Genomic DNA, 27,893 nt, shown 5'->3' with positions numbered 1-27,893 from the left:
CTGCCCCTTGTCACCATCTTCTATGGCCAGCAACTACTGCATGTGCACCCGCAGCGGGTGCTTTCTGCTTTCTCCTGCACTGTCTCCTCTCTGCAGCAAACAGATGACATCATCTCAGCCTAGACAAAGTCACTGACTGGGCTAAATAGTAGTGCTTTTTGAAAAATGATACTGTTTCTGTTCATTGTGACACACCAATAACGAACTCATACAGACTTGCAAAGTTATTGAAACATACACTTTAATACTGTCTGACAGCTTAACTCACCTAAGGCTGTATTGTCAACTGTATCATTCAAAGCAGAAGCTTTGCCTACACTGAGGAACAAAGCCGAAATATCTCTATATATTAAGCTAGGAATATTAAGACAACTTAAAGAGAACCAGTTATAAAGCAAATTTCTATTTCTGAGTTCTTCAAATGCAAGGTGCATTCTGTAATATTATATCCACATAATGTTTCCAGAATAGTGAAGCTAATGTCACTACTCTGTAACTGGGATGACCCCTAAATAAATGGTAAATCAAAATTATATCTGAATGTGTCGCGCATCACAATATATATTAAATCAATCATAAACATATAACTCAAAAATAATATAAACGTGAAAAAACTTGTGCTTCAAACAGTGTGATATCCTGTGCAGCAAGACATAAATATAAAAATATATAAATATATGTGTACAATCATAAATTATTATAAAGTCCACTTTGTGCTGCAAATCGTGCCAGTGCCAATAATTGTGCCGTGCAACACTCCCAGTGCTAAAGAATAGGTGTACGCTCACCTTACCGATTAGCCAAACTAAGTGGCTAATATCGCTTTTGTCCCATCAGGACTAAATGGTATTTTCCATGCTGGGTGTTTATTTCCACATTCGAATGGATAGGCTTGTGTTACCAACTTTCTCCCACCAGGGGTCTCCCTCACTCCTTTCTATCAACACCAAGCCTCGGTGGATAGATGGGGCAAAACTGTATACTGCTTCCACCTCCCGGTGATGGGGGATAACATAGAAAAGGAAGTAACAATAGTGCCTTATCCTTTTAAAATTAAGGTGCTTTTATTAAAGAAGAAATTGCGCACTCACACATTAAAGTGCTATTACAGGCGATTAAACTGTGCCCAGATCCTCTATTTGTACTTGCCGCTTCTCCACATCAGCGTTGTGATGTCAGAGCCCCTCCCCTACGCGTTTCGCCACAGGGTCACGTGGCTTCATCAGGGGGAATCAATTCCTAAATAAATGGTAGTTTCTAATTGAAGCAATATATGGGTATCTTGTTTTGTGATAGGTTTCCTTTAAAAACATGATTATTTTCTGAAAAAGTGGTGCAAATTTTTTAATGCAGAATACATTGGGGTTAATTTACTAAAACTGGAGAGTGCAAAATCTGGTATAGCTCTGCATAGAAACCAATCAGCTTCCAAGTTTTATTATCAAAGCTTAACTGAATAAGCTGAAGTTGGAAACTGATTGGCTGCCATGCACAGTTACACCAGATTCTGAGTTCTCCGAGTTTACTAAATCAACCACCATATGTCTCTTTGAAATGCAAGTAGTGCCAAGCATGTTTTTTCTATCAATTTGAATCCAATTCCTCTCTGTTTCATAGTTCATAAACACAAACTAATCATATTTTTGGATGTTCCAAAATGGAGGGTAACAGGCATAAAAAATATGCACTGAAATTTACAACCTTGAGGTTAACCAATACACATTGAAATGATTCAGTTGTAGATGAGCGTGGTCAGCTGCCTGCACAGATCAAGAATTACAATGCGGTGGGCACGCTGACTTCCACGGCGTCCATTGTGTGACCTGTAATGCAATAGCCATAAGCAAAACATCAAAATGGTTTTTAGTACATTAAACTTGTTTCCTTCAATAAAAAAGCAGGCTGTCTACACGCAACAAGCCGTGTCTAGGGGAAAAAACTAGAAGGCAGTGAGGATCTCGGTGGTTGCAGCTTCGCAGGCTCTTTCATGTGTAGAGTATACAAACTGGATCTGTCCTTTCTCAAATATTCCCCTAGAGGCGATCCGTATTATTCAAAGCCTAAGTGTGACTGGAGAATGATAAATACTATGTGACACAGAGGCGGCGAGCCAGCTGGATATCTGCTGTGGTACAGTGTTTGCATTAAGCGACTTATATTTTAAGGTGCCATGTTAAACAACACAGGAGGGGTGACTGAATTCACCTAGTGACATATTGGTAAATAAAGGAAGTGATTTTAGCAGTTCCAAGTACCTGCAGGGGAATTCTGCCTTTCTAAGGTACATATAAAAGAGCGATTTTTCAAATACAGCTTTCGAGTAACTCTGACAGGCATGCTCTGAGGCTGTTAGATTTAGCAGATGGGAAAAAAGACACAATATTGAAGAAGGCTGTTATTTAAAAATCTTAAAGTGGATTTATCATTAAAATGTATGCCTGATCCACAGCAATAGGGTACAAAGCAGCTTTACCAATTTTTTACCAGGCTGTGTTATGTGATCACGTGTCTCTAACTGGAGCAGTGTGGGTGTTTCATATCATTAGAGACTGCAGAGTCTATTGTTTTCCAGTCAACAGTCTTGGTAGGCCTGCAGCGAGACAGCAGGATTAGAAATGCACAGTCACTTGGCAGCATTACTAAGCAGGATGCAGAGCCTGCCTATATAACGAGAAAATATAGCTGCCCCAAAATCAAATATACTTTCAAGCCATTCATCCAAACTAAGTTTTATAAAAGTTATTTTGCATGAAGTTATTTCTTTTATATTTGTATAAAAAACATAGTTCCTCTTTAAAATACAAATCTGGGCAATTTCAACTGTGAATACATGGAAAAAAAACATAATGAAAGGTTACCTTCAGTGGGCATCAGGGTTGGGTTTGTATTGCAGAGCCAGCTTACTTATACCACCCCTATCTATGCCAGGTGATTGGGTATCCTTAGACAAATGAACTGACCATATAGTCACACAAAACACCCCTGGAATGGGATTTAGGAGGCAGAAAGAAACAGTTTACCCATCTCATGTTTGTATATCAAGAAATTAGGTGCTTCATCCTGCAAAGCTCATGCTCCCCACTGATTGGAGAGTCCAAGCCCTGATTCAGCAGGGGGTGTATAAGACCCATGCAGAAATACCACTGCTCTCACACAGTGGACAAGGTCCTTCTTTACAGCATCCTGGCAGGGGACAGGCTTTTCTACTCTGACTGTGGCTGCTTTCTGAAGAAAACAAACAAGACTTTAAATAACTTTTGTTTTAAGACACCTGGAATTTATTTAATTGATATAAACTCAGAGCTCATATATATGTAAATTCTACCCAGAGACCAAAGCTCCAGCTCCCATACCCTGTGGAGAGCAATGCAAATAAGACATTTCCTTCCTCCAAAGTCAAAGTCCGCCAAAGTCTGCAGGTATTCACTCATGCTCTTTGGCGAAATCTGCTGACTCCAGCTCCAGCTCTTTGCCACACACAATATCACAGTCTGAATTACATCTCCAGAAATGTAAACACACAGATGTTTCTTTCAGGGTCTGTGTGAATTAATTACTTCACAGTACCTGCTGCTAGAGAGGTCAAGGATAGCTTGTTTTAAAGCTCTTTTATGGCTTGTCAAGAATATGTAAACATTGTATTGTCCCTAATATGGACACAAGTGCATTTTCATCTTCCTTTCTATTTTGTAAATGTGACCACTCAGTCAACACTATGCTGCATATTCAAGTGCCCCTTTATCAATATCTTTTGGGAAGTAGTTAAAGCAGAACTTCACCCAGAAGGGGAAGTTCCACTTTAGCTCTTCCTCCTCTCCCTAATTTGGCATGTAATTATTTTTTTCTGGGAGGGGACCTAGTTTTGACAGGTACCCACTCCCACTTCCGCTCTGCGACCATTCACAAAGCACATCTTGGGTCGCACATGTGCAGTAGGCTACCGGCTGTGAAGTTGAAAAGCTGTCACAGCCAGGTGGTCACACTTGAGATGCAAGTGCCGGGAACCTGAGAGATCGTGAAGAACTAGTATGGGTGAGGACAGCACTGAATCCATGGACAGGTATTGTAAGTGTCCTATTATTAAAATTCAGCAGCTACAGGATTTGTAGCTGCTGACTTTTAATTTTGGACAACCACTTTAAGTCCTCAGTTGGAAGCACCCTGTAGCATCCCTACTCCATTCGTGCCCTCTCCCTAAAAAACACTACAAAACTGCCTCTTCTCAACCACCTTCCTAATGCTGCAAGTGTATTCATCCTCATATTCTGGAAACAAATAACCCCCCCCCCCCCCCCCGAGTTTCTGTCTCTTCAAAATCTATGGTATTTTTACCAAAATAAGCATTCAGGAAGACTTGGCTCTTCTGGTTTTAACTCATAGACTCCCAGAACTGCTCTCTTGTTCTCCTTCAAAAAAGCTTCAGCCAGTTAAGCTGGCCATTCACTGGTAGATTTTCAAACATACATTCTTATGATCATTCCTACCAGTTCAATGACATGACAAATGTCGTTGGAAAGTACTTCAAAAACGTTTGCTTTTCATTCAATTTTTGGTGTGGACTTTCCCACATGATACCATAGAAATTTGTTTTTTCAATAAAAAATTTTCAACCCGCTCCCTCAAATTTTGCCTGGTCATTGCTGTTGAAAACAAACATGGATTTGACCACACAAAAAAAAATTGAAATCGAACAAACATTCTTAAAATGAAAATGTTCTAACAAAATTCTACTAATGTATGGTGGCCAGATTTACACACCAACCCAAACAGACTTCCAGAGATGCCTAGGGACATGGTGGTCGAAACTGCAGGAGATTACCCCCCATCTTTGATCCTTCCTAAAAACCTTTTGAAATATCTCCCTTTCTCTCCAACCCCCCCACCCCCTTTTTACTGTGCTTTTGATTCCCTTCCTAATGAAAAAACACATTTGCATCAAGGCACGTTAATCTTTTGAAAGGCTAGAAGAGTATCCTAAATCTGACAACTTCTTACGGTCTGACCTAATTATGAAGACTCCTAGGAAGCTGGCTATCAAAAACAACTTTGAAACATAGGGGGTTGCTTACAAAAACTGGAGAGTGCCAAGTAAATGTACCTCTTCATAGAAACCAATCAGCTTCCATATTTTATTACCAAAGCTTAATTGAACAAGCTGAAGTTAGAACCTGATTGGCTGCCATGCACAGCTGTACCAGATTCTGAGTGAACCAGTTTTAGTAAACCTCCCCATAGTTTTCCAAAATTTGCTTTATATTGTACATTGTATAACACAAATCTGTATACTCAATGGTAATTCTGATGTTTTGGCTCCAACAGATATATTGCCAATGTGGTTTTTCCTAATTTTTTAAGAAAAAGATATGGTTTCTCTGGACTATTGTACAGCAGTGTTTTGTGCTCTGCTGCTAATAATCCCTTTAATGTAATTTGACAGTATATTTTCATAGTCATTTTCTTTTTTATCATTGTGTGATATTGATTCAGCCATCATTGAATGTACTATTATCATGTGGCTTTTAGGATTAGAGTTGAGACCCACTGAGAATGTGCGGCTAGACCAGAGGGTGATGACCTTTCACGTTTTAAGGTTTTTCATTTTATAGCTATCATATTAATTACGATAGTATAAAGAAAGTTGATGTTTCTGTAACACACACTGGGACAATTTCCAAATGTTCTCAGTCACTACATTTCTTAAAAACTCTTAAAATTAATATTTCATACAAAAGGCAAATCTGGAGAAGAAAATTGACTGAAAAGAACATTAAATAATAAGAACATTGCAAAATATGGTGGGATTTCAATTTAGTAATCGTTCTCATATGATTTATTTTTCTTTTTTTCTCTCTTTTCTGCTGGCAGGATCCAAATGCTGGAATAGTTCCCAGAATGCAAGAAGGAGGCTCCATACCAAGTGCAGGCCCCGGGCCTACTCCTCTCACAGCTAATGGCTATATACGCAATGCAATCCTAAAGGAGCAAATAATGAGGAGGCAGCAGGTTTGTACAAATCTTTTCTTTTCTCCCTACCTTGGTGAAACCTGTTTATGAAATGTGTAACAGAATTCGAAAGGAAACCCAAGGGCTGTATAGAAAGAGTATCATTTTATTACTGTAAGCAAAAAATATATTACTGTGTTATAATACAGTACAACGTGTTGTGGTGTTCAGTAAGCTATACTGACCAATCGGTCTTCAGCTATACGTAATCAAGATAGGTAAAAGGATACTGGAACTTGATAAAGCACAAAAAATATGTGAGAAGGTCTCCAAGGAGCAGGTTAGAGCCCCTGGTAGGAGAACAGGTCTAATTGATTAGCATTCGCTGTGTTACAGCATACGGTAATTAAAAGCCCACTTAGTGGAGAAGCAATGGAACTGGCACTCTCCCCTACTAAATGGTAAACTACCGTTGAATTTTTCTAAAAGTACAAATACAAAAAGCAGAATAAAAAACTTAATGTGAGATAATGTCTCATGTTGCTGGGTTTTTTTTTGGTTTATTTTGGTGAGTTAAATGACTCCATGGGGGTGCATACAGAATCTGGTGCAGCTGTGCACGATAGCCAATCAGCTTCTAACTTCAGCTTGTTAAGTTAAGCTTTGACAATAAAACCTGGAAGCTGATCGGTTTGTATGCAGAGCTGCACCAGATTTTGTACAATCCAGTTTTAGTAAATCTCCCCCAATTACTTCTACCCTATAAGCTACTAAAAGCTTTAAATGGTTGGCTTGGGATTCTGCATACTATTTATAAACTAAATAAAATAGAATGTATTTCTAGAATGGTGCTAGAATGATAATATAGAAAAGGAACTTCCAAAAAGTCACAATCACCATTAATATTTGGACTGTTGTCAATTCGTTTCAGAGACAGATGCTGTATTAAAGTAAATTTAATTAATGCACATTAATTACTTTTAAGCCACATGTGATTTTCTAACACACATACCACATAGATAAAACAAATACAATTGTTTCCTGTGTGGGGGGACCTTTTGCTGGTGCACAATTATCTCTGAAGACACAAGGGGAGATTTACTAAAACTGGTGCCCTCAGAATCTGGTGCAGCTGTACATGGTAGCCAATCAGCTTCTAATTTCAACTTGTTCAATTATTCTTTGGCAATAAAACCTGGAAGCTGATTGGTGTCTATGCAGAGCTGCTCCAGATTTTGCACTCTCCAGTTTTAGTAAATAAACCCCACTATGTTATAGTAAGAAAAAGTAATCAAATTAATATTTATGGTATGCAAAAATACAAATAAACAACAAATGTAAAATAACCTGTTTTATTGAATTTTCCCCATTAAAATAGAACTCTCAAATGCGTGTTTTTTGACAATCAGGTTCATGTGTATTCCATTATTTGAATACATTGCAAAGAGTCCTGCACATGCAGATATTCATCCAACTCATTTCTTAGAACAAAGTCCATTTTTTTCAATGATGTATAGGCAGTTCAGATGGTGAAATACATCCTGTAAAGAAATAAAAAAAAAAACCCCATATAAGTTACAGATGTACAAATAAAAGAATATGCCCAAAGTTTATTTCATACAATACCATATACAGACCTCATCTTATAAAGAGCCAGCCTGTTGTAAAAACACACCCATAGGTAAACCTTCTTTCCAGTAATAAAGTGTCAGAATTAACGAGCAACTGCACAAAAGATATAAGGATATATGGTGGAAAAGCATACAAGGACAGCAATGGATTCAATGAATCCCTGATCATGTTAAGTCCCCCACAGAATACCAAATTCAAAGTTCACTCCTTCAAAAACATTTATGAATAAGGCATGGGACTGTCTATTGGGTGGTGTGTTCCCATATATGGACCACTCTACCCACCACAGCTGTTCACGTGTCACATGATAAATGGTATAAAAAGATATCTAAAAAAACAAGTATATTCTCTAAAAGTAATAAAAATATTACCGACGCACTAGGGAGACAACATATTAGGAACTGTTTCATATACTGAACATGCAAGTACATTAATTGTCCAGCCAATGCCGAAAGATTATTCTCTTAAACATATGATGCCTTATACCTTATACGTCAATTATAGAAGGTTTGATATCTTAGATTAAACAATGTTGGTTACTTTTGATCTGGAGGCCTTAACCTTTAGCATTTCTTATAGTAAGATTTAAAAATGTTTGAAATAGATGGTCATTTGTTGACATTCATTCACAAACACCATACTTTTACCTTTTGAAGGCTCCCACTACATTCAGACATGTTATTGCAATGGTGATAATGTGTACCCTGTTCAACATAAATTTGTAGGCGTATCTGTGTCATGTCCTGGCATGGCACAGGTATGTTGATACTATTTTTATTATTTGGATAGGTACAGAATTATTATTCCTGTTATTATTCCTATATATTAATCAAGAGAAAAATACAATTGGTACTTCCCTATTTTGGAAAAAAAAGTCTACAAATAGTATTCAGTTGTCTCAAGTGCCCACCTCAAGTTTTAATTAGATCCTTTCTAAATGGTCAATATTTAATTCCATCAAAGACAAACACTTCATAACAGACAGCTAGGGTATAGTAAAAATTGTGAAGAAGACATATACTACATTGGCAAGATGGCAAACCAGAGAAAAAAATATTTATAGACAAAAAGGAAATCAAGCAGTAAAAAGTGACCCTACAGTTACAGTAGGTTAATTACTTGATAAAATCAACAACATAGAGATATTAGCTGTAGTGTTTAAAAAAAAGAATATCCTGAAAATATTTAAAAGTTTCTTTAGTCTACAGTCATTATGACAATAATAAATTAACTCAAATGTAAGTGCAGCGCTAAAGCATAAGTGACAAATGCAATCATAAAGTGCTTATGTGAATAGAAGTGTTCATACAATATTCCAGTGAAATAAATCAAATAAAACGTCTCAGATCACATAGAATCATAAAATCATAAAAAAACCTCTAAAATTCTGAATATAAATAGTAGATAGTTCGTGGCACTGCAGGTCACAGAAGTGCCAAGTGATATATGTGTGCTTATTTAGCAATAATTGTGATTATACATAGTCCGTGGCACTACAGGTCACAGCAATGTCCGTTGTTTGTGGAACAATGCCACAACACCGGGCATTGCTGTGACCTGTAGTGCCACAGACTATGTATAATCACAATTATTGCTAAATAAGCACACATATATCACTTGGCCTTTCTGTGACCTGCAGTGCCACGGACTATCTACTATTAATATTCAGAATTTTAGCGTTTTTTATGAATTTATGATTCTATGTGATCTGAGATTTTATATTTGATTTATTTCACTGGAATATTGTATGAACATTTCTATTCACATAAGCACTTTATGATTGCATTTGTCACTTACATTTGAATTGATTAGTGTGGGTTTGTTACCTTGCCTTTTGTGCTAGCGGATACCATATAATGTGCGCTCGCCTCATATCTTGTGTTATAATAATAAATGAACAAATGTGCCTTTGACTTTCAAATGTGGAAAATGCAATCAATGTAGCTACATTTTCCCATCTATAGAGATTACCTAATGGAGAACTATAATTTTCGAAACAATTTGTTAATTGTTCCACGGTGGGTGCTCCAATGTCTTGTCAAAGATAGCTTAGGACCACATACAGGATATCAAGGATCCAGTAGCCCATAATTTTTTGATGAATCATGGTTATGATCCTTCCAAGGCCAAAGTTAAGGTCCTGGATTATATATATATATAAATGAATAAAAAAGGATGAAATCTTGATAAACATTTTACTAAACTTTTAATATAAATGGATATACAGATTGAAAGCCACAATACATCTTGGACTAAATGGGAAAGTTTTTTGTTCTTTTTCTAAGATTTTTATTTTTTGCTAGAAGGAACTAGTTTGCATTCCACAGTTGAACACTCCTGGAAATGTCCAATCGATGTTCCATTCCACACTGGTGACTTTATCACAAAGGTGGATGCGAGATACGGTCTTAGGCAGGAGATGAGTGGAGGGAGTAGGCATGCCCTCCTCTCTCTCTTGGGGAACAACAGTAGTGTCTAGAGAGATCCCTCTATGGGAACACTCCATCCAATGGACAGCCTCATATCATATTGATGGATTTGTTTGTGGGCAGAAAGACCCACATACAAAGAACAAACTAAGACAGCTGCACTTAGAGCCTGGCAAAGCATCATGAAGGAGGAAACCCAGTCTTGGGTGATGTCCATGGGTTCCAGACTTCAGGCAGTCATTGCCAGTAAAGGATTCTCAACAAAATATTAAAAATGAAAATTTTTTTATGTTTATATTCAATTGGCAATTACTTTTGGACCCTTAAAAAAAGTGGGATGGCTACTCTAAAGAGCTGTAATTCCTAAACCCTTCCTCCAGTTTGGATGTACATACCCTCAAATTAAACCTGAGAGTGTGCACTTTCAGCCCATATCCATTATATAATATAGCTTGATTATGTTTTGGTAAATACCTGAAAAAAACTAAAGTTGTGCCTGTGTCCAAATATATATGGACCTAACTGTATGTATCCTTTAAAAAATGGACCTTATTGCAAGAAACACATTCGATAAATACCTGCATGTGAAGGATTCTGAGATGTACACAAATATTTTATAACATATCATGTATACTTATGAAATTGATTGTCTCAAAACACACATTTGAGAGCTCTATTTAAATTAAGAAAACACAAAACATTTTGTTTATTGTACATTTTATGTATATTTGTATTCTTGAATACCAAAAATATGCCTTTTATTTATTTTTTTATTTTACTATTACTCAACATGGGAAAATGGTATGCAGGACAGTAAACACTATATTTTCCTTTGATATGCCATGTTGTATGAAACTCTGCTGACTTAAAAATACCTTTTGCTTTGTCTTCCATGGTTTACTTGAATGCCCTATTTCTGAGCTCGAGTATACTCAGAGCTTTATGTAAGCTCCAAGTGTCTGCAATTGGAGGTTGCACAGGTCTAAAGACCCCTCTGCCTCCTTGTGACGCTACTAAGCCAATCATGAAACAGAGACACTGTCATGTGGTGTGGATTACATGCTTATCCATTTCTGGAAGTACCAGAACTTTATCAGTCCCAAGCATTGCGGGAAGGAGAAAAAAGAAGAGTATATCCTACCAGGGCATTAAAGCAAACCTGTTGCTGTTCCCTACATAGACAAATGGGAGGTTTCCATAATTTTTAGCTGACTTCATGTTCATTAAAATTTAAATAAAAGGTGGACATCCATACACAAAATTTGCAGGATTAATGCAAAAAATCTCTCTCTATGTGAGCTTTCAGGATATTTTGTTTAATTGCCAATTTTACATACAACTTTACAATTTTTGTATTGCCGGACTGCCAAAACTGCGAGTCAAGCACTTGGCACACAGTTCCTGTGTGGCCCATTGATCTTAAATGGTTCACATGGGCAGCTGAGTGTTGGTAAAACCATCTATTTTTACTGCCCACCTGGTAGCCTATGTCAAATATGCCTTTAATCCTTTTAAAGGGAAACTGTTTTCTCCAAGGAGATACATCCTGCATTACACAACCCATTTTATTTGTGAGAATAATATTATTGGTTATTAACTTAATTCATAAAATGTAAAAAAAATGAAGGTTCTTTTTTTTGGAAAATTTATTGTGCATTGTGTAGACACAATGGACTATGTTGCTATTTGATAAATAACAATAATAAATGTTATGAGGCTACCGCATTGCAATTTAAAATGATCTTTATATTTCATTAGTAATTTTTAAGGTGAACCCTTTCTGTAAACATATATAGTGCTATCTTTATAATGCACTCCTTCATCAAATTAAAACACACTTCCTCTTTACCAAAAAAGTTTAGACTAAAGCTGACCATACAGGGAAATCGAATGAACCTTCTTTCTGTGGTTGGCCCTGTCGACTGCCACCACTTTAGTCAAAGAAAATTGGCATAAAATTCAAACAGCGCTTGCATCCAATCAGGTACAGACACTGTTCGAGTATTCTGACAGCTGTGGGGTTTCAGCTTTCAGAATACAATTGCTGGCATTGCATATTTGTTATTCGTCCATCTACACTGTTTAGTGTGGATGGGGGATTCAAGGAATTGCTCTCCTTCAACTGTAAGGTTTAAAGAATATGTAAACCCAAGATTTCATATTCAGTATTTGTAGCTGCTGACTTTTAATTTTTTTGGGGGGGGACTGGAGCTCCTCTTTAATGCCAGTGTAACACCCCTGTCACCCCATGGCATTGAGGATGCAAGGATTGTGCTCCTGTTCACATGATAGGTCATCACTTAGGATATCACAGGCAATAAAACAGAATCAGGTGATTACATCTATGTGCAAGTTGTGAGGCAGCACACCATCAATATGGCACCAGCAGTAGACAGGGCAACAAGTAAATATTATGTTTTGATCATTGGTAAAAGTCTAGATCAGGGGTGTCCAACTTTTTAACCTTCCTGGGCAACATTGGAAGAAGAAAAGTTGTCTGTGTTTCATGCAGGAAAAAGGTTCCTGCACAATTTTGAACTGCAGTGGCTGGGAAATCACATGATGTTTTTGCACAATGTGATTTCCCAGCAGATCCCACATCTGAAAACAAGCTGCATTTATAGATGTGTGGGGGTGCCATTAAGAATGACTGGCAGATCCACGTGTCGGTAAACTGCAGTACGTGGTGGTTGCAGGTGCTGCAACAGCTGTGATTCCTGCACCCGCAACCACTCGCAGTATTGTGAACCTAGCCTAAATTCATGAACAGTTTCTAAGATTTTTACATCTGTTGTTTTGGATGTGATCACTTACCAACCACAGCTGTTGTGATCTACCAGTGAGCCTAATTAATGTGAGAATACGTGCACGTGGAAGTAAGACACTGGCACAGAATGCAGTTTGCCAACTTCCTAATTTCTACTTTATTGAGAAAATAACAATAACATTTATAAGTCTCATGACGCAGGCGAAGCATATACGATGGTTGGATGAAAAGTCCCCTAGATTTCCTGCGTGTTCTTCCATCCATGTTGATATCTTCCAATCATTGTCACCAAAACGACTCATTCCCTTTTATGGGGGTTGTTTACATTAAAAGATACTTTTCTTCTAATGAGTCACCTAGGGTGAGACTCCGGATGAAGGCGCCATTTTAATTATCATTGTTCCGTCAACCTATATCTGATTGTTTACTTAAGAGAGTAAGGAATTTAAAGTGCAAGATGAAGCAGAGAGTAGCAAGACTATAAAATTGTCATTTTACTGATTATCTAATAGAACGTGGACTGTCTATCACAATCCACTACACTGTCTGTTAATATTCGTTACGGAAATGCACACTGCATGTCCGTAACAGACATTCATGGACCAGTGTATAAGCCATGGATTTTACAAACTACCCTTACATTTATTGATGGTATGTGCTGTGTGGAGAGGTTGTGGGTAAGGAGCGCAACTGAAATGTAAGGGGACACAGCCCACCCCAGTACCCTCCTGAGACAGCAATGCAGCATTTACTTGCCTGAAGACATGTGTAGTCCCTGCAGTCGCTGTTGCTGGTGCTTTAACAATAACACCACCCGGGCTTCCCTTCAGATGTCCTGGATTCTCTTTGCGGGCCGCCACGGTCTCTATGCATATAGGGCATCCTCTGCATCCTTCCATACATTCCTGGCTTGTCCCTGCTGGCAGCTGTGGCTTCTATTCTTGAATGGCGTTCCTCCAGACATGCCTGGACCAGGGGCGGACTGACAACTCATGGGGCCCCCAGGCAATAGGGGATCATGGGGCCCCTGTGTCCTTGCCCAAACTCAAAAAAGCCTATGAAAAAGGTACCAAGGGCATCTCATGGGGCCCCCTACTGACCCCAGGCCCTCGGGCAGTGCCCGAGTTTCCAAATGGTCAGTCCTCCCCTGGCCCGGACCACATGCTGAACTCTCGTGGGTCATGGGTTGGACCCCCCTGGTCTAGATCATCATGCTATTGAACATTTTTATTTTACTGTTCATATATTAATTTATATATTTTTGTTGTTAGTTGCAAATGCTTGTTATATGTTTTCTTTGCATTGTAATACTTCATACTTTTTAAACAAAAGAATGCAAAAAAATGTCTAGATCATCTTTTACCTGAATACATACATGCAATGACAAAATTAATATATTTATACATATATAATACTGATATATTTTTCTGTGTTTCAGGTGAAACCAAGATCACCTATGATGACCATGACATCTGAACAGCGAAATGCATTTGTGGCACAGCAAATGAATCAGTTTCAATGTAAGTTGGAAAACAGTTTAATATATCCTGGAAAGCATATATTATACTTAGAATATGGGGTTGATTTATTAAAAGTAAATAGGCTGTGCACTGTAAGTGTACCACAAGTGCACTTTCAAGTGCACTGAAAGAGCAGTTGCTCTAGATCTGAGGGGAAAATGCAAGGAAAATAAAAACACAGCATTTTTGCTTGCAAATGAAAGCATGAAAGAGATCAGCAGAGCTTCACCTCATTTCAGAGCTATTATGTTGTTGAGTTCACTGGGAGCCATTAAAGGACTTGGACTTTTTTGTCAGTAATGAAGACTATCAGCTTCCCCCTTGGATCTAAAGCAGCTGCTCTTGCAGTGCACAGCCTATTTACCTTTAGTAAATAAGCCCCCATGTTCACAGAATGAACCTGCTACTTCAGACTTACCTCAATAGTCAATAGAATAAATTCCTCTTCTTTAGATTTACCTCAATAGTCAATAGAATAAACTCCTCTACTTCACATTTACCTCAATAGTCAATAGAATAAACTCCTCTACTTCACATTTACCTCAATAGTCAATAGAATAAATTCTTCTACATGACACTTACCTCAATAGTCAATAGAATAAATTCCTCTTCTTCAGACTTAATTCAATAGTCAATAGAATAAACACCTCTACTTCAGACTGACCTCAATATTCAATAAAATACATTCCTCTACTTCACACTTACCTCAGTAGTTAATAGAATAAACTCCTCCACTTCACACTTACCTCAATAGTCAATAGAATAAACTCTACTTTAGATTTACCTGAATAGCCAATAGAATAAACTCTTCTTCTTAAGACTTACTTCAATAGTCAATAAAATAAATTCCTCTACTTCACACTTACCTCAATAGTCAATAGAATAAACTCCTCTACTTTAGACTTACCTCTTTAGTCACTAGAATAAACTCTTCTTCTTCAGACTTACCTCAATAGTCAATAGAATAAATTCCTCTACTTCACACTTACCTCAGTAGTCAATGGAATAAATTCCTCTACTTTACACTTACCTCATTAGAATAAATTCCTCTACTTTACACTTACCTCAATAGTCAATAGAATAAATTCCTCTACTTCACACTTACCTCAATAGTCAATAGAATAAATTCCTCTACTTCACACTTACCTCAATAGTCAAAAGAATAAACTCCTCTACTTCAGACTTACCTCAATAGTCAATAGAATAAACTCCTCTTCTTCAGACTTACCTCAGTAGTCAATAGAATAAATTCAACTATTTCACACTTACCTCAATAGTCAATAGAATATACTCCTATACTTCACAGTTTGCTCAATGGTCAATAGAATAAACTCCTCTACTTTACGCTTACCTCAATAGTCCATAGAATAAATTCCTCTACTTCACACTTACCTCAGTAGTCAATAGAATACATTTCTCTTCTTCAGACTTACCTCAATAGTCAATAGAATAAATTCCTCTACTTCACTTATCTCAATAGTCAATATAATAAATTCCTCTACTTTACACTTACCTTAATAGTCAATATAATAAATTCCTCTACTTCATACTTACCTCAATAGTCAATAGAATAAATTCCTCTATTTCACACTTACCTCAGTAGTCAATAGAATAACTTCTGTTCATCAATCCTTGAGATTCAGGAATGGATGGGTTTTGCCAGGTAGCATATCCAGGTCATGGGACTCTCAGCAGACTACAATGGTCTACAGACCCACCCTGCATGTGACTGCTCAATTAAAAGGGTTGTAGCATATTGACTGGATCTTTCCTACCTTATGTAAGCAGGTTCACATGGTATTGTGCATTGTATAAAGCAATAGTGTACTGTCTGCTCTAAGTGCCGCTCTTTAGTGAAATAAAGAAGGCTGATAATTCAAACAGGCTTAGATACTTGCTTGTTCTGTGTAAAAAACATATGAAATGTAACGCCAGCCAAATGTTTTCTCGTTTTGAATAGAGCAAGGAAGGGTTAGCGCACACTGTGATGCATGGTGGGTGTGGCCTCACTACGCTGACAGCAGGATGGGTTTAAAGGGACATACTTAAATAGAACCTGTGCCTACTTGCTGTATGCATAGATAACAAATACAGTCTTTATACCTACAAAAAAAGGTTTAATTATTTTGGCACAAGCAAAAGTCCCACAGACACCTATAAACATCCACACAACCGTTTTTAAAAACTGAAACTCTTCCATTAAGTATGCTTTTCTAAACTGAGAATTCAGAAGAGCCAAAGCTTTGTCTGAGCCTAAAGAAGTGCTAAGTAGTCAACTACTGACTTTTAATACAATTAACATTTTAATCAGGAATATGTAATTACAATACAGTATACAAGGGTCAGGAGTTTGTAATGTATAGAGTACACTGATCAGCATGTAGTGGTCAAGTTCAAAGTACAGAGTGTGGTGGTCATAAGTATGTTGGATGCAACAATAAAAGATATGTACCACACAGCAGAGCATAGAGTATGGTCAGGAGAATCTTGACTGCTGAAATCTGTGTGATGTATCGTACATTGCATACTCCTGGTCACTACCCCTGCATTTTGGATAAACATTATATAATCCTGACCCCTGCTATCTTAACACTAGGCATTATATTATATATTACTGACCACTGCACTGTGTAATCTGTGTTGTACACTACAAACTTCTAACTGCTGAAATCTCAACATACAGTGTTCTAAGGATTATGTAACGTATAGCCTCACGCACGAGTGAAGTTGTCAGGAGCATGTAATATACAGTCTTGTGCACAGAGCGCAATGGCCAGGATAAGGTAATGTGCAACACAGCATATAGTGTGCAGGGCTCAGGAATATGTAGCAAATATCCCATCACAAAAATGACACATTCAGGACAAGTGTCCATTTAATATGTAACAATATGTCTAACATAGAAGGTATGTCACATATAACACAGTATACAGAGTATGACAGTCAGGCATATGTAAAGTACAAAGTATGTTACAAAATCCTGACTGCTGCACTCTGTATGCTGTACCATACATTACATAACCACTAAACTCTATATTCTTTGCTGTCTGACAGTAAATTTCCCCTCTGCTCTCCAAGCAAAAACCCCCAGCAAAAATCACCCTTTCTCCCCAAGCAAAACCCCCAAAAGTAACCATCCACTGCTTAGCTATGCACCACTTCCACCACAGCTCACCTTTTTGCACACTGGAACATCTCTCTGCACCCCCCTGACCACAGTTTACCTATAAACTTCCCTGTCCACTATTCATCTCTGCACCCACCCTGTCCACAGCCCACTCCAGAGTTAATCTCTACCTCCTTCCTTCCACACTTACAGTTCACACTTCTGCAGCATGCTTCTACATTTCTTACCTTTACACCCCCCCCCCTCCCCATTCCATCCACAGCTCTCTCCTCTGCACACCTTCCCCTTCATCCACAGCTCTCACCTCTGCACCCAACCCACCTGATCCACAATTTTCACCTTTGCACCAAGCACCGCTCTATCTACAGTACTTACTTCTGCACCCAGCCTACTCCAATCCACACAAATCTAATATAAAAGGAAAACTGTTTTGGACTCTACCTGTCTCTATTCAATAGATTATAATGAAAACCAAAACAAAAAATACACCAAATAATTTATAACATTGTTCAATGATTGGATGCCTATACTTCACCAACATACTTTACAAAAAACTTTGATTACAAAAGACATACAATTCACAATCCTCCATAAAAACAACACAAATCTACTCCTGCCCATTCCTCCCTCCAACACTGACTCCAAGCTCAATCCTTTTATCTATATATGTAGCAGGAAGGTAAAGTATGCAATAAAATCAGAAGGAATTAGGGGCACATGAAATACAAATGTATAAATAGCCTTATACGTCCATCCAAATTCATAATTGAGAGATATCAATAGTGCTGTAAGCAATCACAGTTTAAGTTTGCTCCCAGAATAGCTGATAGTCTTCATTACTGACAAAAAAGTCCAAGTCCTTTAATGGCTCCCAGTGAACTCAACAACATAATACTGAGCTGATAGTATCCACGATCTTTAACGGGTGCCATGGTCAAGAGGAGAACATATAAGGAAACTGCCTCTATCTCCAAATAGGTTCCATGGTTAAGAGGAAGACATGTAGTGCTACTACCAACCGAATTATACCAGAGATATTACCTCCACTAGATGTCATAGTACAGACTGTGGCATTGCAAAACCTCCCTTGCGAGTAAATAATTCTCCTTTTGATATGTTGGGAGCTTGTAATACACAGATTAGGTGCAAAAAAAGGTAATATATCCACTGCTTTCACACCCAAAAATTCTTCACACCCAAAAATTCTTCTGCCTTCCAAAGATCACCACTTGACTTCAACTGTGAGGAAAATATTTTACCACAGCTGTAGCCAGCACAGGTCTATTAGGCAGATGCTGGATTTTTTTAATACACACAGCTCATTGACACGCTGCTGTGCCTTTATTACCAGGCAACAGCAGTGTGCAAGACAACATGGCAGGAGGTCTTGGCATCCATAGCACCATCTAAGAGAATGGTATCATCTGAATTTAGGTAAGACAAATCTCCTCAAAAGGGACACAGAGACAGAAACACATTTGTAGTAGAGTAAGAAAACTCTTACAAATTTTTCCATTGCTGTCTGTACTTTCCTGTCCCAGTGACAACTACATTTCCTATTAGCCCCTGTATTTTGATAAACGTTTTTTTTTATTATAATTTCTGCCATTGTGGGTACTAAGCACTGGAATTCAGCTGAACAAGGTGGTGAGGTTTCATCGATATCGATAAGTCAGTAGGTCCTGCAGCTTGGCTAAAAGCAAAAAAAAGGATTGCAATAATGGCAATGGAAGAGGGCCAGAAAATATAGAGGATTGTTCTCTTTACTAACATCCTACAGGAATGTACTGTAACTTGATGGTTTGTGATGTAAAATGCCCTTGTCCAGCCTGTACTTGCTACAACCACTTTCTTTGAGCAGACTTTCGTCTTTCTTTTGTCCTGTGATTTAAATATCACACTATGACAATCACATCTTGTCCTGGTCCAGGAAATTTAAAATTTTCTTCCTGTTCAAATAATATGCTGTGAGTTTCACAGCACTTTTTGTCTTTAAGAACACATGCAAACGGTGCCTAAACAATTGATTCCTACAGATACCTAGGAAGATGCTGAGAAGAATTTTATAGCCTTCTGGCATATAGAAAATCAAAATCAGTGTAGCTATAATGTAATCAATGCAACAAAGCCAGAGGGTAGGGAAGTTGCATGTTACCCCAAATTACAAACAGATTATCTGTGTAAATGTAGCTGTGTCTTTAAATTATGTGCGAGTCTTTTTCTTTTGGCCTTCCAAAGCATCTATTGCTATCTAAGGCTGCATTCGCACATTTCTTTTAATGCTCATTGGTAATGGCACCCCAAGCAGCTAAACACTCAAAACTATGCTGTATTTGTTGCATGTAGGGAGTCAACTGAAATGAAAAGGCTGCCCGATGCCAATGGCATGACAAAATGTAAAAACATCTACCGTATGTGTGCTAATTAATGAAACAATATAATGTAAATGCAGCCTAAACTGAAAAACCTTTCCTAGTGAAAATGCTAAAATATTATTAATTGAAAAAGCAAGGACAAAAAACAGCAGTCTTCTCTACGCTCCTGATTTGCTGTATACTATCTGCCTCAAAATCAGAGGTGCACTTTCTAGTATATTTCATGCAGAACATTATAATAGTTACATTTTTCCAGAGGTAATGGGTGGTGATGAATAATAAAAAACATAGTTGTGGCATGACCAACTGTACTTTTGCAAAGACAATAAATACCTATGTAAATTTATACTAATATGTGCTTTTTTTCTGCAGCCCTTCCACAAAACCTTCGTACAGATTGTGTTCAGCCCATGCCAACACCTCCCCAGAGTCACCGAATGATGACATCAACACAAGGTCTAATTCAGACCAATATGGGAAGTGGAATGACGCCAACAACAATGAATCAGAACAGTGGGACAATGGTGATGATTCCGCACAACACTGGGAAACAGCAAGGAATTTTCCCAGGATCTTCAGATTATAATATGCCACTTAGGCAAAATCAGAATCCACTGAGCATGACCTCTGGTTGCCAAACTGTACACAGCCAATCCACTGTCCGGCCAGGAATGACATTGTCTGGATATACTTCCAGCTCACTAATAACTCATTCTGCAGCTCAGCAACACTTGCGACAGTCCAGCATATCAAGAATTCCCAATGTCTATGCTAACCCTTCTACCCAGATGTGGACTCAGACTGGAGTTACAAGAATACCAGGTCAAACCCAAATTGATCCCAGCATGCAGCAATTTCCAAACAATCCACTGTTCACCAAACAAAATGTCAGACCGAATATAGCAAGCCAGCAGTTTCCCCATCAGGGAGTGGTTCCTCCTAACCAGATTGCTCCTGGGGTTCAAGTAAGACAAATGCAAAAACTTGGTCTGCCCCAGACAAATCCAGGAATAGGGTCCTTGAACAATCCTAACCTTGGAAACAGTTTATCCAGAGGGCAGCTAGCTTCTATCAATGTAATGAAAACCATGCCACAAGGTGTTTCCACATTTAACCAAATGAACCCTGGTCAGCTGGGTCCACCTTCATATGGACCAACCTCTGTCCAAACACCTGAAACTTTTGACAGACTAAGTTCTGGGGCAGATCTTCACCAATATGACTTTGTAGCGGCACAAAGTAACTCTGTCTTATCTGCTAATTGTAATGAAGCAGACTTTATCGACTGTCTAATGAAGGGAGGTAATACCAGCAGTACTGATGAAGACTGGCTAAACAACTTGACAATTCTTGATGACATTTTGGGACAACACAGTCAAAACCCAGGACCAGTGTAGCCCATGGTGGATTGAACATATCCATAAGTCACGTGACTTGAAATAAGGGGTTAATGCTAACACTTGTTCTGATGCCTGTAAATATTTAAATATTTTTTAAATTATGTTTCTTTTTTTCAAGAATAAATAGAAGTACTTCTACTTCTGTGTGTGACTGTACATAAAATATAGCATAATGTTTTGTTACATTATAGGAATTTCATTTATAATACCTTGTTTTAAATATGCAAATATTATCATTAGTTCCAGTAATACTATGTATTACAGTCTAAATAACTGTTATGTTTTTTCACATAACAAAATGTAGAGGTGTCAAAGCAAACTGAATACAATGCATGCCATACATTTGCCCATTAAAATACTTGATATATTACATAATATACTCTCTGTAATCTGGCTCCAGGAACAAAAGCCTATGAGTAAAAAAAACCTGGATGCCAAGTAACATCCTGCCATGGTTCTAGTAGGCAATAATGCCAGCCATCAGTAAGTTTACTGACAGTTTGTTAAAAATTTGGCCTTATACACAAGTCATGAAAATACAGTTTTCCAGGCTGTTTGCACAGCTCTCTGTACATTCAGAAGCACACCATATATTTATATTGAGGTCGACAGACATGTTACAAAAGAGTGGTAGACAAGTATTTTGTGCCTTGCTAATGTGAACTTCCCACAGTGTTCAGCAAGGAATAAATGCTGCAATACAGAAGAGGCGTACAGTTGTGACTGTGGGCTTAATAGGGTTGTGCAAGCAAACATAAAAAAAAACATTCTGGGTGGGATATGATCAGGGGTGGACTGACAACTCATGGGGCCCCCGGGCAATAGGGGATCATGTGGCCCCTGTGTCCTTGCCCAAACTCAAAAAAGCCTATGAAAAAGGTACCAGGGGCATCTCATGGGGCCCCCTACTGACCCCGGGCCCTCGGGCAGTGCCCGAGTTTCCAAATGGTCAGTCCGCCCCTGGATATGATGTTCAATTCAAAATTGTCTGTTTTTAGACATTTATCTAATGTCTATAGGTAGCGTAAAAAAGAAAGATGTGGAGTCTGAAGAGTAATTGCAGTATATTTGAGTTGTAACTAGTTTGAGGATCACTTAAGAAGCTCTCATGTTAAAAATTCCACGTTATTCTGTGACCTTTACATTTTACAGTGCAGATCCGTAGAATTTAAGCAAAAAATTTGGTTTTCTGTTCCTAAGAAAGTTTCTTTGCACTTCATTTTAATTTTTTCGGTATAATACTGATACTAAGTCACATAGTAGCCCAAGTTGTTTGTTCCTGGAACAAGTCCTTACTATCTCAGTAGTAGCAGCTACACTTCTGTATGTACCCTTTTATTGAATGTTATAGTAATAAATGGTCTTGGGATACTGCAGGTTGCCTGCATGCCAATGCGAATGCCCTGCTTTTTGGACTAAAATTTGATGCAATGCACCAAAACTGTCAGTAAAAATTACTTATGAGCCTGCCAGTATGTTGTCATATGAGATACATCAATGTTTTAGAGAAAATTGTCAGAATATATGGGTAGAAAGGAAAGGGATCCTCACATCCAAAAGGTGCCAACTGACAAAGGCCTAGTGTGCCCTGAAATGATTGCAGCCTAGTTTAAAAAGAATAGTGTAACAAAGGTGGCATTAATGGTATAAATTACATTTTGTATGCCCACGTGGAAACCTAAGACCAAAAGCCAACCCAATGAAATGCTTGTCTAAACTTAAATTACAAAACCATTGTAGGTTTGCACACCTCTGTATATATTTGTAGTATAAAGGTGACTGGTTCCTGGTTTTAAGGCTTTTTTTGCAAGTATGTTTTCCTGAAAATAAGGTTTTGAAGAAAAAGCCTAGACATAAATTTTGTCAATTTTGTCTATGATGTTTTCTGTCAGCTAATATTGTCCTATGTATATTTAAAAGTCTGTTTATAAAAAAAATCCACTGTACTGTAAACCTTTAATGTTCATACTTTTGTGTAATCATATTTTAATAGTCGCACCATATTTCTGTAATACATTTGTAATATAATGTCTGCATCAAGCACAGAATCAATGATGTTTTTCTTCATACCATAATAAAGAGCCAGGGAAAAATTATGTCTCTCAGTTTGGTTACTACAGAGGGTTTTTTTCGGTAGGGCTTTCTGAATGTTGAGATACATCTATTATCAAAATCTCTTTTTAGTTTTGGAAATGGTTAACACCCTCGCCAGATTTCTCTGTACTTAGTGAGTTACTAAACCCCCACACACTACCCGAAACTTTAGCTTTAAATGTACTTTAGTTAACTAAAGAAGACTTATTTAAGTAAGTAACTGAGCAGCAAGGCATATTTTGTTTGCACCCTATCCTCCATAATCAATATAGACACCAAAAAAATAGGATATTGGAATGTTTCTGTAGGTATTATCACAATCTTCACTTAATATATTTTAGCACTGCAAAGTGAGTTTTGATGTATAACATTATATTATTATTATTATACAGTATTTATATAGCGCCAAAAGGTTTGCTCAGCGCTGTACATTATAGTGGGGGACAGTACAGGAGACAATACAGTAACAAAACAATACATGAGGGGTTCAAGGGCCCTGCTCTTTCGAGCAATCTAGGAGGGAGGGGATAGTGGCACAGGAGGAAGTGGCTGTGGGGGGTGGAGTGGTAGGAGGAGTGGAGGAGATCGGCAGTTAGGTGAGGGTGGGGTAGGTTTCCCTGAAGAGATGGGTTTTCAGGGTGCGCCTAAAGGTGAGGGTAGGTGACAGTCTTATGGATTGGGGTAGTGAGTTCCAGAGGATAGGAGAAGTCCTGCAGTCGGGCATGGGAGGTGGAGACCAGGGAGCTAGATAGTAGGAGGTCTTGTGAGGACCGAAGATTACGAGTTGGGTGGTATTTGGGTATCAGGTCGGTGAGGTAGTTTTGGGCAGCATTATGAATGGCTTTGTATGTCAGTGTTAGTAGTTTGAATTTGATGCGTTGGGCAATCGGGAGCCAGTGGAGGGAATGACAGAGGGGGGTGGGAGAAGCGGAGCGGTTGGTAAGGTGGATGAGTCTGGCCACTGAGTTCAGGATAGACTGAAGCGGGGAGAGTCTGTGATGAGGTAGGCCGGTGAGGAGGGAGTTGCAGTGGTCCAGGTGTGAGATAATGAGGGAGTGAACGAGTTGTTTAGTAGTGTCTGGGGTTAGGAACGTACGTATTTTGGAGATGTTGCGGAGGTGAAGCCTGCATGGTTGAACATTAGTAATTTAGACCTAATTTCCACAAACACTCTAAAGTTTGTCATGATATTATTATGTCGAGGGTGCAATTTAATCTGATCTTCTGAAGTAGTTGAATTCAACCAAAGGGGCATGATTCATCAATATGTTTCTCAGGCCTCTCAGACTACTACATAAACTGAAAGCATGTCCTTTAAAAGAACATCCAGAACCCAACTCCTGCTAATTGAGAATAAAAGCAGCAAGGGCTATAGATCCTCCTAACGCACTGGAAAAGGAGAGGAACTTTGGTTGAATCAACTACTGCTACAAAAGTCAAGACTGGATGTTGTTTTAGACATATTGTGCTGAACCTTAGGGTATCTGAGGGTAGTGTCTGTGGAAATTTAGATTTAAATTAGGAATGTTAATCTGTATGATCTAATATTCAAAAACTCCACTATTGCAGAACTTTGTTTTAAATTAAGATTGTGATTATAAAAATATTTTTACTGAAAATTTTGTTGTACATGATGTGCCCATCAGTAGCACCTGAAACATCTCTCTGCCATATTTTTTGGTGTCTACTGGGAGGCTAAAGCAATCGACTTGGGTTGAGCTCTTTCCCAAAATGGCAGTCAGAGCCACAGTTGTGGTGCCTTGCTGACTATACCAAATTGTAGGAAAGTGCATGATGGTAATCTTTTTTTTGGAAAAGCACTGCTTATACTGTACATGCTGCAGTTCTATTAAATATGGCTCTAAACTCAATCACTAAAATCTCACATGAGGTTTAATATATTATGTAATTTCCAAAGTTGTTTTCAGTCTTTTTAAAGCTTACCTCCAGGACGAAACAAATCAACTGCCTAGAATATATAAAAATAATAAAACCACTTTTGCTCTAGAGCTCACCTTTTCTTCAGTGCTGACACCCAGAATCATTCAATCTACTTAGTGTGAGCTTCGGGTGCCATAGAACCACCCCCTGGGGGTTCCGCATTACACTGTCCTTTCCTGACTACTGCATGAAACCACACTTACATGTCATTTTGTGCAGGAGTAAAGCTGGCCACACATGGATCAAAATTCAACTGGTTCAGCAAGGACCGTCCAAGATTGGATCCATGCATGGTCAAGCTGATTGCACCTAAGTCAATCCATTGATCAACTTGGGTACAACCAGCCTGTCAGATTTTTTGACATTCAATTACTGCCAATGGCTATAGCCGCTAGCAGTAACCAAGGTGTTCTGCCCGTGCCTGTGCCTCCGCCAGCAGAACACAATGTGGGAGACATCCCCCCCATCAACACTGGCTGTGTTGATGGTGGAATCGAGCGATTTTCTTTCCTTCCATCTGTGGTGGAAGGAAAAAAAAATAGAGTAATCTATGGGCTACTTAGGGACTGTCCACCTCCAGAGGAAGAGGGCTGTGATATCACATGAATGAAGAGACAATGGGGTTGATTTACTAAAACTGGATAGTGCAAAATCTGGTGAAGCTGTTCATGGTAACCAATCAGCTTCTAATTTAAGCTTGTACAATTAGGCTTTGACAAAAAAAAAAACTGGAAGCTATGCAGAGATGCACCAGATTTTGCACAATGCAGTTTTAGTAAATCAACCCCAATGTCTGGAATAAAGCCATGTATGCCAAACAAGAATTTGGGATGAAATTGTGCCCAACCATGAGTGTGGCTATAAATCTGCTGTTTTTATTAAAAGTTTACTTGGTGACCCAGCTGTGAAGGCTTTTGTTTAGGGACCTTCTATTAGGAAGGGACAACTATCTCACAATTGTTCTCCTGCATTGTCACCCTGTAATGCATGCACTGTATGTGTGTCTGGGAAAGCCATATAGACATGTTACATAGCCGTGGTCGACTGTTGTCCAGAGAAAGAATGTGCAGCCAATGCTGGACGAGGCCCGAAGTGGCTGAAAAAGTAAGAAAAAAAAGTGAAAACTGTACTTTATTATATAAACCATCAAATTGTTTGATACACGGTGCTTTAGAAAATTAGGGTAATCCCATTGGAGTTTAGATCTGCTTTAAATGAAAGCAGAACTACACTGCATCTGAGCTCCACAAACCAAAAACCTCTATTGACTGCTTCCGTGCTTCCCTATAGCAGAAATACTGCTACAGGGCGGCATTGGTGCACAAAATCACGTATATATGTGAATTCGCAGTTCCGGGTAAGGGGTGTGCACGTACCCTACCCGCACCGCCATTCACGGCCTCGGCTGTCAATCACCGGGTCCTGGCCGATGATTCCCGACCGGCGATCTCTGAGTATTACCGACGGGGGAAAGACCTGTGTATAAACAACACAGATCTCTCCAGTCAGCTCCTGCACACAGCTTTGTATGGCTCTGCATAGAAGAGCCATACAAAGCAGTGTGCTTACAGTGTAAAGCACACACACCGCACATTGTAAAACAGCACACAGTTAACCCTTTGATCGCCCCAGATGTTAACCCCTTCCTGCCCAGGGCCATTAGCACAGTGTCAGTGCTTTTTATTAGCACTGATCACTGTATTGGTGTCACTGGGGATGTCAGTGACACCAACTCAGTTACCCGCAGTGTCAGAATTCCCATAGCTGTCCCGCTATAAGTCGATGATCGCCACCATTACTAGTAAAAAAAATACTTGTAAACGCTAGAACTTTCACATAAACCAATTAATTTACATGTATTGGGATTTTTTTTTAGTGAAGACGTAGCAGAATACATTTTGGCATAAATTTATGATGAAATTTTATTTTTTTTACTTTTATTTTTTATGGTCTTTTTTCTTTACAGCGCAAAAAATAAAAAACACAGAATCAATCAAATACTACTGAAAGAAAGCTCTATTTGTGGGAAAAAAGGACATAAATTTAATTTGGGTGCAGTGTTGCATGACCACGCAATTGTCAGTTAAAGTAACGCAGCGCCGTATTGCAAAAAATGGCCTGGTCAGAAAGGGGGGTAAATCCTCTGGAGGGAAAATGGTTAATATTTAATATTCAGAGCAAACTAATTCATCCATCCATGTCTCCATGCTTTATTTTGCTGAGAAATCACTCCGAAAAACACCCCTTAGCATTCCTAGCCACAGCCATCTTGAGTAAGGGCAGATGATTCATGTAGGATTTACTTCCTGGAATCCATCTGCCCTTGTAGACTTGAATGCAGGAGGTTGTGCTTAGGTGAGGACAAGTGAGAAAGCACATCCTGATGACTCCTGGGATGTATGACATCATTTGCCTAGGCATGGACACCAGGAAGTAACTTAAGAATTCTGAAAAAAAAAATGTAAATATCTAAATTTGGTATACTTTCCTATCTATTTATTAATGCAAGCAGCATAAGGATTAAAAATAGTCAATGTTGATTTAGAGAGTTAGGTTCCACACATGTTGACATTCTAAATTTATTGCCATCGGGTTCTAATATTAAGCATGCATTAACAATAATGGCTTAAACTATGCAGTATATTTATTGACACCAGAGGTACCT

General features: G+C 38.5%; 1 protein-coding gene across 1 annotated transcript in view; it reads left to right on the top strand.

Annotated features, from left to right (window-relative positions):
- The window catches only part of MAMLD1 (mastermind like domain containing 1), a 294,012-nt gene extending 270,726 nt beyond the window's left edge, over positions 1 to 23,286 (top strand). The window contains exons 3-5 of the mRNA XM_089684947.1: positions 5,866 to 6,003; positions 14,210 to 14,291; positions 20,166 to 23,286. Of these exons, the coding sequence (XP_089541073.1) occupies positions 5,866 to 6,003; positions 14,210 to 14,291; positions 20,166 to 21,190 (1,245 nt within the window). The 3' untranslated portion in view covers positions 21,191 to 23,286. The remainder of the gene's footprint in view (positions 1 to 5,865; positions 6,004 to 14,209; positions 14,292 to 20,165) is intronic.
- Positions 23,287 to 27,893: the final 4,607 nt, after the last annotated feature.

This window comes from Staurois parvus, unplaced genomic scaffold, assembly GCF_062004578.1.
Source record: "Staurois parvus isolate SC_StPar_1 unplaced genomic scaffold, SC_StPar_1.0 ptg000361l, whole genome shotgun sequence".
Lineage (NCBI taxonomy): Eukaryota > Metazoa > Chordata > Amphibia > Anura > Ranidae > Staurois > Staurois parvus.
This window is presented reverse-complemented; position numbering and strand designations above follow the sequence as displayed.